This window comes from Protopterus annectens, chromosome 16.part0, assembly GCF_019279795.1.
Source record: "Protopterus annectens isolate FY-2018-M chromosome 16.part0, PAN1.0, whole genome shotgun sequence".
NCBI lineage: Eukaryota > Metazoa > Chordata > Ceratodontiformes > Protopteridae > Protopterus > Protopterus annectens.
In genome coordinates, this window is record NC_056750.1 from 410960692 (window position 1) to 410976562 (window position 15871).

Below are 15871 nucleotides of genomic sequence, written 5' to 3' on the forward strand. Positions count from 1 at the left end.
TGAGCATGAATGATGATGATGATAGAAAGCCTGGTAAATGCACGAAGGTTTCAACTTCCCATGTAGTCAGCACAAGGTTAGCATATGAAGGAGCCATTTTAGACCCCATCGCAACTCCTTTAATCTGTTGGAAAATTCTGTTAAAACAGAAAAAGTTATTGCTCAGCACTCATATAGTACAAGTACAATTATGTTCTCAAGTATACAGAAGTATTATACTTTTATTAAACATTATTACAAATGTTTTATTTCTTATTAACACTATTCGCTCTGCTGTCGTAGGTGCAGTCTATTGCTTGCAAATAAAGCCAGCTTTGCTTGATTGATACAAATTATATCCTCAAATTTCTGAGAACCTTATTTTCTTTGCCACTGGCTCTAAATATAATGCAAATAACATAGGGGGTAAGAAGACATCCCTGCCCGTTTCCTGTATTCCGATACAACTCAGACAGGAACCATCCCACCTTAATTTTTCCCTCTGATCTCTCATATTTCCTTGTAATTAACCCTATTATTGTATGAGGGAATGCAGATTCTTCCATTGCCCTACTCATAAAATCCCAACTTATTCTGTCATTTGCTTTCTCTGCCTCAAGACCCACCAACAGCGGTATATTCTTAGATGTGAAATTGTTCAATCTCTTAGTTTATTCTTGACTGATGGGTTCGGAGCTGATCTGTCAGCTGCGGTACGGCCGTATGCAAAGCTCGAGGTCTTCCAGTAGCTCTAGGCCAAGCCCCTATCCCATGATGCACTGTGAATTATCTCAGATCTAGTTTGCTGTGGCATCTGATCGGAGGTTCCAGTGCAAGGTCTGGGCAGTACAACTTTAAGTACTTTTATATTTAGCAGTTGTATTAGTAATATTCTTCTAATCTTTCATAGATAGGTAGTTAGCTTTTATAGCTTCCTTGAAGCTCCCCTTCCCTTGTGTGATTAGTAATCTTTAATATAATGGCCTTGTGTGTTTTTGGCCTAGTTTCTCTTCCTGTGTTAAGTAGTTTTTTCTAGTGTCTTTTTCTAGCCTTTTTCTATTGTTGGCCTTGTATTTGTGGGCCTTAGTTGTATGTTAAATAATTTGTGGTTTTATTCAGCTTTGTCTAATTGTTAAATTTCTTATCAGGCTCGTTTTTTTGTGTGCTTTTAGAGCCTAGTAGCTTTATTAATATTTTCAATAACTTTTCATAGGCTCGGTAGTGTACGTGTGTGTGTGTGTGTGTGTGTGTGTGTGTGTGTGTGTGTGTGTGTGTGTGTGTGTGTGTGTGTGTGTGTTGGAGCCTAGAACATTGTTTATTATCTACTTTGTGTATTGTCGTAGCAGCATTATGGCAGATGACAGACAAGCACCCAAAGTCTGGGTTTAAAAAGTGTCCAGACTGCAACCAAAGATGCCTGTGATGGATGGACATGTGACATGTTTGTTTAGGAGCTGTCCACTTACAGGAGTCTTGTGCCATATGTCATTCCCTTTCTTCGAGAGTGTTAAGTGAGGAAAAGGAAGTTGATGGACAGGGGCTTGTTAAAGCACCCTTTTCAAGAGGCGTTGAGTGACGAGGATGTGGCCAGCAAGTCTTCAAAGTCTTCTAGGTCTTCTGTGGAATCCAAGGACTCTAAGCAGTCCAAGAAATCAAAAACAAATTGGATGATTCTACGACATCGGCTCTACAGATCTCGGAGCAGACTGTCTGTCTTTTCTTTTCAGAGTCGGCCCACAGCTTTGGAGCTGGTATCTGAAGTGCCTCAGTCACCATTGCTTCAGTCGGCACCATCTGTGTATTCATCTAGGTCTTCTATCAGTCTGTCTGATTTGGATATGGATCGATTGGTGCAGAAGCTTTTACAGGCACCAGGCCTTGCTAAATTGTTGGTCCCAGCCCAAGCGGCTTTGAGCCGAAGATCACTACTCCTGCTTTGACTACTCCTTCTCCGAGCCATACTGGCCCTTCGGAGCTACAGGAAGCCTATCTGTTGATTGAGGAGCCTTTGTAGCCGAGACCTGCTCCAGTGTCCTCTCTGCCGACTGGGGACTCTAGGAGCCGACATTCTCCAGTCGGATCCGGGGAGAATATTCAGACCAACTTGGTGCCGATTCTTCCTCTTGGGGCTTCGGTTCAGATGATCTCAGCTCCCATCTCTGGCTCGGAGCCCATGGCCTCTGTGCGGGAAGGTTTGACGGTTCACTCGGATCAGTCGGTTCCTTCCTATCAGAGCCGTGGTGCCTTTGAGGCAATGAAGAGAGCCTTGTCCCCCAAGACATCCTCTACTTCAGGCTTTGCTTCCTCATCCCCTAAAGCTCCTGTGTCTCCTTGTGCTTCCATCGTCCAGGCTAGGCTTAGACCCAGAGCTTCAAGTAGCCCTACAGGGTGCCCTCTGCTGTGAGACCTCCCCAGAGGCTTCCACTGAGGAGGTTCTCGGGAAGAGATTGTGCAAGAGGAGACTCTTGGACTCCCCGCAGGAGTCTTTGACATCTGACACTGACTTGGATGAGTCAGAAGGGTCCCCGCGGTCCTTCTCTGAGGATATCTCCTTTGCTGAGATATTTGAGATCCTTAGGCAGAGGGGTGATTGGCAGTCCAAAAGCCCTACTGAGGACGAGTCAGTTCTACTGAAGGCTTTCAGGTCTCAACCCTCCACTTCTTGGGAGTCTCCACCCTTCGATGAGCTCATGCATTTGGTCTCTATGTGGGCGTTGGAGTCACCAGAGTCCATGGAGCCTGTTCCTAGGAGGCCTAACAAGTTTATATCAGCTCCACCAGATAAAAACCTTCTTATCCAAAGGAGTCCCTGTTGATGCCATGGTGGTGGCGGCCACCAAAAAGGAAATATCTGAGACTTCATCTATCCATCTTCTTAATAGAGAGTCTAGGATCATGGATAGATATGGGAAACGCATGTGTAATTCAGCAACTTTTGCTCTCTCTCGCTGAACTACTTAACCCATTTCACTAGATTGCAAAGAGATCTTAAGGAGTTTGTAGATGCTTTTCAGGGTACAGTAGCTGCAGGGGTTTCTTACAAAGTTGCTGCACAGCTTGCTACTCTAAATTCTATTGTCAACTCGTCCATGTATCTCGTATCCTATGCAGCTGATGGAATGAGTAGGGAAGCAGGTACAGGAGTCGCTCTCAGAAGACATTCCTGGATGCGCTTGTGCTCCTTCACAGAGCCCTTTAAGTCAACCTTCGTAAACACCCCTTTTGATGGCTCATACCTTTTTTGGCCTAAAGTGAAGAGGAGACTGACCATGTGTGAACAGGAGGGAAAGACTGTCTGCCGTTGGAGTCCGTTTTTCCACCCCTACCTTGCCTTATCCCAAAGGCGAGGAAAAATGTGGTTCTGGAAAGCCCAAGGAGCCTTTCAGGACACACGTGGTGAACCCCCCTCCAGGGGCAGAGGAGGGGGTAATAGTTGAAGATGCTTCTCTTGCGGCAGTGGGGGTCCGCAACATCGGGGTGACAGATCATTTCTCTGGTCAACCCTACCAGTACCTGAAAGGAGGCCCTACTGTCCTGCTCTGGAGGCAGTCGAGGGTCGCTTATCTTTGTATCCAGATGCCTGGCAAGATGTAACAAAACACAGCTGGGTACAAAATATCATTTCCAGAGGGTACTTCATACCATTCGCCACCCACCTCCCGTCCATAAGGAGAATCCCAGATGTTCCACTCAGTTACAGGGAGCAAGCAATTATAGAGGTCCACAAATTGCTAGGAAAAAAGTCATCCAGCCAGTCCCAGCAGACCAAACAGGATCCGGAACTCACTCAAGGTTCTTTTTGGTTCCAAATAAAACAGGGTACTGGAGACCCATTTTAGACCTCAGCAGACTCAACCAATATGTAAAGAAAGGGAAGTTTTGGATGGTCATGCTCCAGTCTTTACTTCTCTTCTTAGCAAAAGGCAATTGGATGTGCTTGATGGCTCTCAAGGATGTGTACTACCACATAAAAATGGCCAGGTCATCCAGAGATCACCTGCGTTTCTGGCTGGGAGCCAATCATTATCAGTTTCGAGCCTTGCCCTTTGGTCTCACTACAGCCCCCAGGGTGTTCACCAAATGCATGGCAGTGGTCACGGCTCACCTGAGATGTCTAGGATTCCAGGTGTTTCTGCAGTTAGACGACTGGCTCCTTATGTCCACCAACAGGCATCAACTGATTCAGGCAAGGGAGTACACGCTGTCACTCTGCAATCATTTAGGCATTAGTCAACACAGAAAAGTCTGCCTTGTCACCATCGCAGCGTATTGTTTTTATTGGGGCAGAGCTAGATACCTCAACCACCACTCTAAGGCTACCAATTGAAAGTGTCTTCCTTCTTCATTAGCTTGTCAGCACATTGGTATCAAAGACCGAGCACCAGCTTCAGAAGTTCTGAAAGTATTGGGTTTGATTGCTGCAGCAGTCCTAGCCATACCATTAGCAAGAATGCATATGCAGATCCTTCAATGGCTGTTGTTCATTCAATGGTCTAACCAGGAACTTCCCATGCACCACACGATAATGATTATGGGCTCTTGCAAGAAAGATCTCCAGTTGTGGTTGACGTCTCTTCATGTCGCCATAGGACGTCCCTTTGTTCTACCCCCTCCAGTAGCCACTGTGACCACGGACGCTTCCCTGATGGGGGGGGGGGGGCATTTTCAGGGAAAGACTGCCCAAGGCACATGGACAGATCAGGAGTCACACTTGCATATCAATATTCTGGCGATGAGAGCAGTACTTTTGGCGTTACAGTACTTCCAGGACTCTTTCCCTAGGAACGATTGCAAGCCAGACAGACAATATGTCAGTATTCTGGTACTTGAAGCAAGCAGGGGGGAACCAGATTTTTACCCCCTTTGCTGAGAAGCCCTCAGAGTTTGGCAGTGGGATGTTTCCTCCCAGCACTTTCTGTTGGCAATGCATATTCCGGGGAGATCCAGCGTGACAGCAGACAAACTGAGCAGGGCAATCTTGTTGAAAGAAAGAGATAGCGGACAGGATTTTCTGCAAATGGGGCCAGCATTGCTGCAACCTTTTTGCCAGCCATATCAACACAAAATGCAGAAGCTACTTTGCCCTGATTCCTCCTCTGGGAGAAGCCCCGAGGGATGCACTCATACACGATTGGCCCCCGGGTCTCCTCTATGCATTTCCACCAATCCCATTGATACCCAAAGTTCTACAGAAAGCAAAATCCCTGGGAAGGACAATCATTCTTATAGCTCCTCATTGGCCTCAGCAGATTTGGTTCCACTTCCTTCGACATAATCTTTTGGAGGATCCCTGGATTCTGGACCCAGTTCCAGACCTTCTGACACATCCGTTGGGGGATCTTCATCCTTCTCTGCAGTCATTGAAGTGGACAGCTTGGCTGCTCCAGTTCCCTCATAGCCAGGCTTCATAACTTCTTCAATGAGACCAAACAGATCCTTTTGTCTTCTCATAAGCTCTCCACTAGAAGACTATATCTTAGTAAGTGGAAGAGATTTTCCATATGGACCTTTAAGCAGAACATTGATCCTTACCAAGCCCTATTGACATCCATACTGGAATTCTTGACTATGATTTTTAAGAAAGGAGTGGCAGCCGCAACAGTTTGGGTCCTGTTGGCTGCTATATCTAAGTTTCATCTTGGGGTTGACAGGTTAAATATCATGTCCCACAAGTTTATCCAAGGCCTTTCTCAAGGGGACATTTCATATGAGACCACCTTTGAAAACTCCTTATTCTCCATGGAATCGATCTAAATTTTATGCTGTCACATATAATCCTTCCCCCGTTTGAGCCAGCATCATCTTGTGATCTCAAATATTTGTCATGGAAAACCATTTTTCTGGTAGCTATTACTTCTGCCCGCAGAGTGTCAGAACTTCAAGCTTTATCTATCAGCCCTTCTTATTTGATTTTTCATGCTGACAGAGTATCTCTTAGGAGAAAGCCTTCTTTTTTGCCCAGAGTTTAAGAAATTAATATCAATCAAGTCATTGAGTTACCAGTTTTATTCCCTAATTCCAACAAGTTGGAGTATATGCTGCACAAGCTTGATGTTCACAGACAGCTCAGATTTTATTTGGATAGAACAAAAGATATCAGGAAGTCAGATCAGCTCTTTGTTTCATTCTCTGAATCCAGAAAAGGTAGACCAGTGGCTAAAACAACTCTGTCTAAATGGTTATTTGACTGTATCACCTTTGTCTACTCAGCTGCTAATATGCCTTTGCAACACAAGATTAAAGCTCACTCAACCAGAGCAGTTTCTACATCCTCTACATTCCAAGCCAAATTGCCTCTTGATAACATTTGTGCAGCAGCCACTTGGTCTAAACCTCATACCTTTATCATGCATTACAAAGTTGATAAGGCCTCCAGGGACAGGGCTTCTTTTGTGTCTACGGTACTGAAAAATGTACTCCCGTGAGCCACCCGAGATTGGTGGTGCTAGGGACGCTACCCATCAGTCAAGAATGAACGGCGAGATTGAACAACTTCACATTTAAGAAGTTATGTACTCGCCATAACGTTCCATGTAAGTTGTTCATCTGGCCTTCATTCCTACATCCCTCCCTCCTTCCCCCTCGTGGCTGATAGTTGACCTAGATATTGGTCTCATCCTGGTTGCTCAACTCTTCTTCCTTTCCATAGGAGTATAACTCATTTATATGGTTATAGTACATACAGCAAACAAGATCTGAGGTAATTCACAATGCATCATGGGACGCTACCTATCAGTCAAGAATGAAGGCGAGATGAACAACTCACATGGAACATTATGGTGAGTACATAGATTCTTATTTCTGTTTCCCTCTGGATAATCATTATTCTAGTAAAATCAGATGTTTATACCCCACCACAAAACCACATAATCAATATTTATCAATTTTGGCAACACTTTTGACATTCTTTTAGTTGTTCTAGACAGAAGCACTTTATAATCATGGTTTAAATTGAAATGTGCCTGTATGAAGCTTGGTCTGATGGGCATTTAGCATCTTTAGGTATGAGAGCCACCACATTTTCTTCTAAGATGTTGGTGCTTCCCCTCTTTTAAAATACTGTTAAATGTTAAAACCTTCCAGATCTTTATCACTTTCTTCCTGCCCAGCTTCCAAAATTCTACAGGAATACCATCTATTCCTGGAGACTTCCCTGCATATTTATTATACATCATTTTTGTCTCCTCTAAACTGTTGATTGTTGAGCCTCATCTACGTCTAACCTTGGCATACTGAAGTCTTCCATAAATATTTCCCTTTGTACTTTTTCTTAATTTCTGCATTCCTCTGCTTCGTACAGATTTTTATAAAATTTCCAAAATATCTCTATCTCTACAGCATCTCTGGTTATTTTTGTTTTGTGCGTGTTACAGGCTGCTTAAGTGTGGCAACAGCCATAAGTCATTGTGCTAAGAGTTTGTGCTCTGGAGTTTAAAAAAAAAAAGTATTATTGAGATACTGCCTTATTTTCTCTGTAGTACTCTGCAGTTGTGCCTGTTCTTGTTTTTTGAGATTCTTCTTATTCTGCAATACATTAATCTTTGTCGGTCCCTTTAAATTAATTCTTGTTGCTTCTTAACCACATCGTTTTATTTAATTTTACCCCACTCACTAGCTATAATTTCTGATTAAATTTCAACTACCCATTCTTTCTCTCTTTAACAGGTAGGTGGGGAAGCACCAGTGTCATTTTTACCTCACTACCATGCATTTTTATCTTGGTTGTTATTGGCACATGATCTGAAATAGTTCATGAATGTATGAATGCACGTGTTCCTGTGAAATATAATTTCCTGTATTTTAGCCCAGTTATTGTACCTTTGGGAATAATATGCAAATTCTATGAGTTCCTACTGCTGAATTCATGTCTTCTATACCAAATGTTTTCACTTCAGAACTCCACCCTCTTTTGTTGTGTTTTTTTCGTTGTAGGTCCCCCCAGGTACATCCTCACTGGTGCGACTCCAGTATCCATCTGTAAGTAATAGTGTTAAGTTGTCTATCTCACCTTCGTTCTTGCTGGTTGGGATCGGAGCCGATCCTTGCTCCAACTCGGCCATCTTCAATAGCTCGAGAGCCGTTTACTTGCACGAGGCTACCCCTTATCCCATAATGCCTAGTGATAGCTACCCAGATCTCATTTGCTGCTTCAGCTGCGAGGTGTCATTTTTCTGGCTCAGGCTTGTATAAAGTTTTTTGTATAACTTTCTTCAGTAGAATTCAACCTTTCTAGTATTTTATTGTTAACGATAGTCTTGTTTTGTGATAGTTAGTTGTTAGCTCATAGTATCCCTCCTTTTTCTTGTAGAACCCATTTAACTTGGAGAGTTCTCCCCCCCACCTCTTCTTGTCAGCTTAGCCATTTAAGTTAGAGGCTTTTCCTTCTACCTTTCTCTTATAGGCTAGCCATTTAAGTTAGAGGCTTTCCTAGTCTCTTAAAAAAAAAAAAAAAAAAAAAAACTTTAGCTATAGTCTTTATAGTTGTGTGTTTTTTGTAGACTGTATTTTGCTTCTGGTTGTTATTGTTATAATTGTTTTTCCTTACTGTCAAGGATGTCAAGGGAATCCAAGGTTTCTGGGTTCAAGAAGTGTGACTCATGCTGTCAGAAAATGTCTCTGACAGATGGGCACACTTCTTGCTTCTATTGTTTAGGCGCTGTGCATCTGTAGGACTCTTGTTCTATCTGCCATGCCTTTAGTCCAAGATTCCTGCAGGAGCGTAAGAATAAGCTTATTCTTAGGGGTCTTTTAAAACCCCAGGATTCACTGGCCAAGAGCTCACAGCCTGTGAAATCCCCTAAACCCACTAAGCTGTTGGCTCCAAGTTCGGAGCCATCTTCTGTTCAGGGTTTACCTTCCACGTCAGTTCCGGCTGGCACCGACAAGACAATCCCCCCATCAGCTCCATCAGAGGCTTCAGAGCCGTCACGGAGCCACAAGAAGCTAAGGTCCCCTTCACTTGAATCTGTGCATTCGGCTCCACGCTCTCATTTACTTCAGAGCGAGCGCAGTCACCAATCCTCTCACTCCTCTCGGTCCTCTAGGCTATCTGACCACGATGTGGAAAGAGTGGTCAGTAGGTTGCTGAAGTTGCAGGCACTAGCCAAGTTGTTGTTCTGCCCTCCTCAACAGGTATCTGCTCATCCACTTCTCTCAATGTTCCTTCTCTGACTCCAATGAGTTCGGAGCCGGAGTTCATTGGGGTTCGAGTAGTGGAACTATCGGCTCCGATAACACTATCTCCTTCGATTCCGACATCGGCTCTGATTCCCTCGGTGGTGCCATCCATAGAGGGATCTGGGTGCCATGGCTCCCTCGTTGGCTCCGAGGGGGCAACTGGCATCGGACCCTTGTCCGACCCCGTTATCCCTCGCGGAGCCTCAGCGCAGTTGAGCTCGGTTCCTACATCGGCCTCGGAGCAGTCTCCCTCGGTGCTTAGATTCCTATTTCTTCAGAAGCGGAGCTTTCTCTGCATCGTGGCAGGGACACCTTCGATGTCATGCGTAGTGTGCTGGCCACTGAGTCGGCTCCACTATCAGCCCCACTGGCTCCATCCCCTGTAGTGCCTGTGCCAACCTCTGCTCCTCCTCCAGGCCCCAAGTGTAGGGAACCAATGCTCCAGGACACCCCATTGGGTGTTTTCTCTTCTTCCGAGGCCTCCCCTGATCTCTCAGAGGAGCCCCCTTGGAAGAAGTGCAAGAGGAAACACATCGACTCCCCTGAGTCTGTCACTTCTGATACAGACTTAGATGAATCGGGAGGGTCCCAGAGATCCCCTTCTGAGGATGTCTCTTTTTCAGACATCCTGGAGATGCTCAAGCAGAGGGGGAACTGGAATCCTCTAGCCCCTTCTGAGGATGAGTCTGTATTTCTGGATGCCTTCGGTTCCCGGCCTTCCACCTCCTGGGTGTCTCTGCCTTTCGATCCACTTATGACTGTGGTGACTCGAAAGGCTTGGGTCAGCTCCAGATACAGTGGAACCAACTCCGAGGAGACCTGGTAAATTTATTACAGCACCCCAGGATAAACAGTTCCTTATGAAAGGTGTCTCTGTTGATGCTATGGTGGTAGCAGCCACAAAAAGAGTTAGCAGAGACCTCTTTGTCTGTCCATCCCCCTAACAAGGAGTCTAGGATGATTGACATATATGGGAAGCAAATGTTCACTTCAGCGACCTTCTCTGAGGTCACTGAACTACTTGTGTCATTTTACTCTCCTTCAAAGGGATCTCCTTAAAGAGCTCGGAGATGCCCTCCAAGATCCAACAGCTGAGGGAGCGCAAGCTAAGGTGGCTTCCCAGCTAGCAACGCTTAATTCTGTTAACACCTCCATGAGGCTCATTTCCTATGCAGCCAATGGGGCGAGTAGAGCCGTTGGTACAGGGGTGGCACTTAGGAGGCATACCTGGATGCGGCTGTGTAATTTTTCGGAACCCTTTTGAGCGTCCTTCACCAACACTCCCTTTGATTCCTTTCTTTTTGTACCACAGGTGAAAGACACTTTGACTAGGTATGAGCAAGAAGGCAAGACTCTCTCTGCCATGGGAGTCCGTTTTTCTACTCCCTCTAGACCCTACCCAAAGGTCAGAAGAGTGGTAAGATGTGGTTCCGTAAATCTCAGGGAGCCTTGCCTGACACACTTAGTGATTTTTCCTCCAGAGGCAGAGGGGGAAACAGTAATAGATACCGCCCTCATGGCAGAGGGGGTCTGCAGAACCAGGGCAACAGAGAATCCTTCTCTGATCAGCCCTTTCAGCATCCCTGAAGGGTTTCCCGGCTGCTCATTTCTGGAGGCAGTCGGGGGAAGACTTCCACTGTACCCAAAAGCCTGGTGAAGTTTAACGCAAGACAGATGGGTATATCTGGAGGTTACAAAATCCCCTTCCTTCAACCCCCCCTTGCAGTCAAGGAAGACCCTCCAAGATATTCCACCCAATCTGAGGGAGCAAGCATTAATAGAAGTTTCAAGACTGCTAGAAAAAAGAGCCATCTAGGATGTCCCGGCAGACCAGCACGGATCCGGAACTTACTCAAGATTCTTTTTAGTACCAAAAAAGACAGGGGACTGGAGACCGATTCTGGATCTCAGCAGACTAAACGGGTCTGTACAAAGAACGAAGTTTTGGATGGTCATGCTACAGTCCATTCTACCCTTTCTGGGTCAGGACAATTGGATGTGCTCTATAGATCTTCAGGATGCGTACTACCATATAAAGATGGACAGGCGCTCCAGAAGATATCTTCGCTTCCAGCTGGGGGCCAGTCATTATCCGTTCAGAGCTCTGCCCTTTGGTCTCACCACAGGCCCCAGGGTGTTCACCAAATGTATGGCAGTGGTCATGGCTCACCTGAGGCGTCAAGGATTCCATGCGTTTCCGTATCTACATGACTGGCTCCTTACTGCTACCACCAGGCATCAACTCATACAAGCACGGGACTACACAATCTCAATTTGCTCACAGCTCGGCATCACAATAAATTTCGAAAAATCTGCCTTGTTGCATGTGTGTGTGTGTATGTATATGTGTGTATATATATTATATATATATATATATATATATATATATATATATATATATATATATATATATATGTCAATCTGTCACGTATAATAGGAGCAGACATAGACACAAGGGATATATTTGCAAGGCTACCACCAGAAAGGGTGTCCGCAATTCGGCAACAGGTACAGGTGCTGGTGCAGAGCAAAAGGATCCAAGTCAGGTATGTCTTTCAAACTCTGGGCTCCATGGCAGCAGCCATTCTCCTAAGCCCACTGGCGTGCTTTCATATGAGGATTCTTCAGTGGCTTCTGTTCACGCAGTGGTCTTTCCAAGAGCTACCCATGACGCACGAGATCATGCTCATGGGCGCATGCAAAAGGCATCTTTCTTGGATGGTCTCCCCACTAGTTACTCAGGGAAGACCTTTTATACAACCCCCTCCGGTAGCCACAGTGATGACAGATGCCTCCCTGATAGGGTGGGGGGGCATTATCTGGGCAGGACAGTCCAAGGCACGTGGCAACCTCACGAGTACCATCTGCATATAAATGTCCTGGAAATGAGAACCGTGCTCCTGGCGTTGCAAGCCCTTCAAGGCTCTCTCCCTCCTGGGACCATTGCTATCCAAATGGACAACATGTCAGTGGTGTGGTACATCAACAAGCAGGATGGAACCAGGTCCTACCCCCTATGTTGAGAAGCACTCAGGCTTTGGCAGTGGGCGATTTCCTCCTGTTTTCTAATTGCGACGCACATCCCCGGGAGATCCAACGTCATAGCAGACAGGCTCAGCAGAGCTATTCTAATGCCTCACAAGTGGTCTCTGAATCAGGATATGGCGAATCTCATTTTTCGCAAATGGGAACAGCCTTTCTGCGATCTCTTTGCCACCCCCTTCAAAAGCAAATGCAGCAACTACTTCTCCCGCTTCCGGGTCACACACCCAGAGACGCTCTAGTCCACGATTGGCCCCAGGGACTTCTTTATGCCTTTCCTCCATGCCCTCTGATACCCAAACTTCTACAGAAAGCAATATCATTGGGTTGCAAAATGATCCTCATTGCTCCCTACTGGCCTCGACAGGTATGGTTTCTGTTACTGCACCGTTACCTTCTCGATCAACCCTGGACTCTGGACCCAATTCCAGACCTCCTGGTTCATCAATCAGATGGGTTGCATCAATCCCTAAAAACCCTCCAACTCACAGCTTGGTTGCTCCACTTCCAACCTTAGCAAGGCTTCCCAGCATTGCCCCAGTAGTCCGAGACATTATCATGTCCTGTCACAAGTCTACAACGAGGAAAACTTAATGCTAGCAAATGGAAACATTTTTCTTGTTTGGCAGAGACTAGGAATGTGGATCCCTTCTCAGCCCCAGTTCACAAAATCTTGGAATTCCTAGCTCTGCTGTTTCATTTGGGGTCCGCTGCTTCTACGATCAGGGTACAAATGGCGGCCATTTCTAACTTTCATGTTGGTTTTTCGAACTCTAACATTGTCTCATAAGCTATGTAAATCTTTCTTGAGAGGGGCAACTCTTCTTAGGCCTCCAGTGAGAGATCCCCCTCCTCCATGGGACCTTAATTTAGTCCTAACCTCCTTAATTCTGCCCCCTTTTGAACCTGCAGCTTCTTGATCAAGTTCCTATCTTGGAAGACGCTCTTTCTGGCAGCTATTACTTCAGCCAGACGCGTCTCCGAACTTCAGGCGCTATGTGCTCGTCCTCCTTACTTGGTTTATCATAAGGACAGGGTTGCTCTGAGAACTAATCCCTCATTTCTCCCTAAAGTCTGCTCCAAGAGTAACTTAAACCAATCTATAGATGTTCCTGTGTTTTTTCCTAATCATACCAACAAGGCAGAATACAAACTACACCAATTGGATGTTCATAGGCAATTGCGCTTTTACCTGCACAGAACTAAAGAAGTAAGGAAATCGGACCAACTATTCCTCTCTTACGCCTTGGGCAAACAAGGTCTCCCAGTTTCCAAGGTAACCTTGTCCAGATGGTTCACACACTATTACTTTCATTTGTCAGTTAAGGAACAAACAGTTACCTATTAAACCGAAAGGTCATTCTGCTAGGGCCTTGGACACCTCTGTAGCCTTCCAGTCTAGGTTGCCCATAGATTCTATCTGTGCAGCTGCCACGTGGGCAAACCCTCATAACTTTATTTCTCATTACAAGTTGGATATGGTCTCCAGGAGCAGAGCTGACTTTGGTTCCACTGTTCTGAAGAGCCTGTTCCACTGAGCCACCCAGGATGTTAGGTGCTAGGGACGCTGTCCCAACCAGCAAGAACAAAGGCGAGATAGACAACTTAACATTAAGAAGTTACATACCTACCATAATGTTCCTTGTTAGTTGTCTTCATCTCGCCTTCCTTCTTGCGTCCCACCCTCCAGCCCCCTGTCCTAGTGGACCGAGAGGTGTTTTTCTGTTCTGTTTCACTGGCTGTGTGTTCTCTTGTGTCCTTTGTGACCTAAGAGAATATGGCAGGTATAGTCAACTGGTTCTTGACTAAATTATTATGTTATGTCTGGGGTTAGCTATTTCAAACGTGATCTTGGTAGCTATCGCTAGGCATTATGGGATAAGGGGTAGCTTTGTGCCAGTAAACAGCTCTCGAGCTATTGAAGATGGCAGAGTAGGAGCTGATCCCAACCAGCAAGAAGGAAGGTGAGATGAAGACAACTAACATGGAACGTTATGGTAGGTACATAACTTCTTATTCCCTGCTGAAAGCTCCTTATCTCTTCCAAAATTTTCATACGCTCCATAGTAGCAGTTTTAGTTGGAATATAAATATGCCGCCATAATCCTCCTCCCTTGCCAGTAGTCTCTTGCTACCATAAATCTACCATTACTATATTTTTTTCCTTTTGTATCATATTATCAAGGTTACAGAAAATCCTTCCTTTTCAAGAAGTAATTCCTCAAGACCAGACTCTCTCCTCCTGTCCTTCATCACATGCTGTTCCAGGGAGTGATAGAACCAATTCCTCCTTTTCAGTTTGGGAAAGGATTTTATTCAATGATGCTTTGTTGTGAAAAAAAAATGCTTGAAAACCGGTTTTGGATCTTTCTTACACGTGTACATCACATTTGTATTTCTGCAAACTGCAGTCATTAAGGTTTTGCGTGTCTGGATCACATCATCAGTTTTCTGCCTTACCCTTTGGGCTATCCACAGCACCAAGAACTTCGCAAAGTGTTTTGCTCCAGTTATAGCTCATTGCAAACTATAGGGTATGCACATTGTTGCATATTTAGATGACTTGCTTATCTTTGCAGAGTCTCTTTCAAAGTGTCTGCTTCATAAGCTGAGGTTCAAAGAGAACATTCAATTCTGTTTCGACTCCTTCACACGATTGTATTCTTGAGGTGTCAGCTAGTCACCTCATTTCAAAGAGATTTTCTTCCACAGGAAAAAAATTAAATCTATATTTAGATCTACTTCTAAGGTTTTCCAGTCAGAATTCAGTCACTGTGAAAGGCATTTTTGGGTCTCATGGCATCTATATTTCTTCAGATACCCATGGCTAGACACCACATGAGGAAGGATGCAATGATATCGAAATCTCTCTGGTCTTGGCACCAGCATTTCCTTTTTCTCTCTAAATTACTGTGCTTGGGTTTGTCCACAGAGAAATCAATTGATGAAGATGGCAAACATCCTTAAATCTGGGTATCCCCTTCTCTGTTCCTGTTCCAAAGTTGTCAGTTATCACAAAAACCTAGACTTTGCTTGAGGAGCAGTTTCAATAAGGATAAAAGTGCAAGGTATGTAGGATACCAAGTTCGGGTGGAAATGCATGAATAAAAAAAAAATGCTTGCCCTGATCAAGGCACTCAACTGTCTGAATCCTCTTTGGTCCCTGGGACCTCTTCAGGTTATTGCACACAATACTGCAGTCATGTCCTACATCAGCAAGCTAGGGGTACCAGGTCTTACCCCATTTGCAAACTAGCCATGTTAGTTTGGGATACAGCTTCACAGTGCAGTCTCATTCTACAGGCATCCTGCATTTTGTCAGAGCAAAGTTTGTGGCAGACAAGTTGAGCAGGAGAAAGGCAGACCCTTGCAAATGAAAACTGGGTCGAGGGGAATCTTTAAAGATGTGATCCGTCTTTGGGGAGTTCCTCAAGCAGACTTATTTGCCTCCCCTCTGAACAATCGGCTGTCATGATTCTGCTCCAGAACTCCAAGCAAAAAGGGTTTGAAGATGGATGCCCTTTCTTTGGACATGAATGCACCTGTATGATTTTCCTCCCTTTCCACTGATGGCCAGGGTACGTCTGAAAATTCCAAAAGTATCACTAAGATCATTTTGGTGACTCCCTTCTGGTCCAGGCAGCTGTGGCTCTCTCTTGGAAATGGACAGGGG

General features: G+C 45.1%; 1 protein-coding gene across 1 annotated transcript in view; it reads left to right on the forward strand.

The window, feature by feature from the left end:
• Positions 1 to 15871, forward strand: part of OLFML2A (olfactomedin like 2A) — a 766911-nt gene that overhangs the window by 213008 nt on the left and 538032 nt on the right. The window contains 1 exon segment of the mRNA XM_044058447.1: positions 13815 to 13835. Coding sequence (XP_043914382.1) covers positions 13815 to 13835 — 21 coding nt within the window.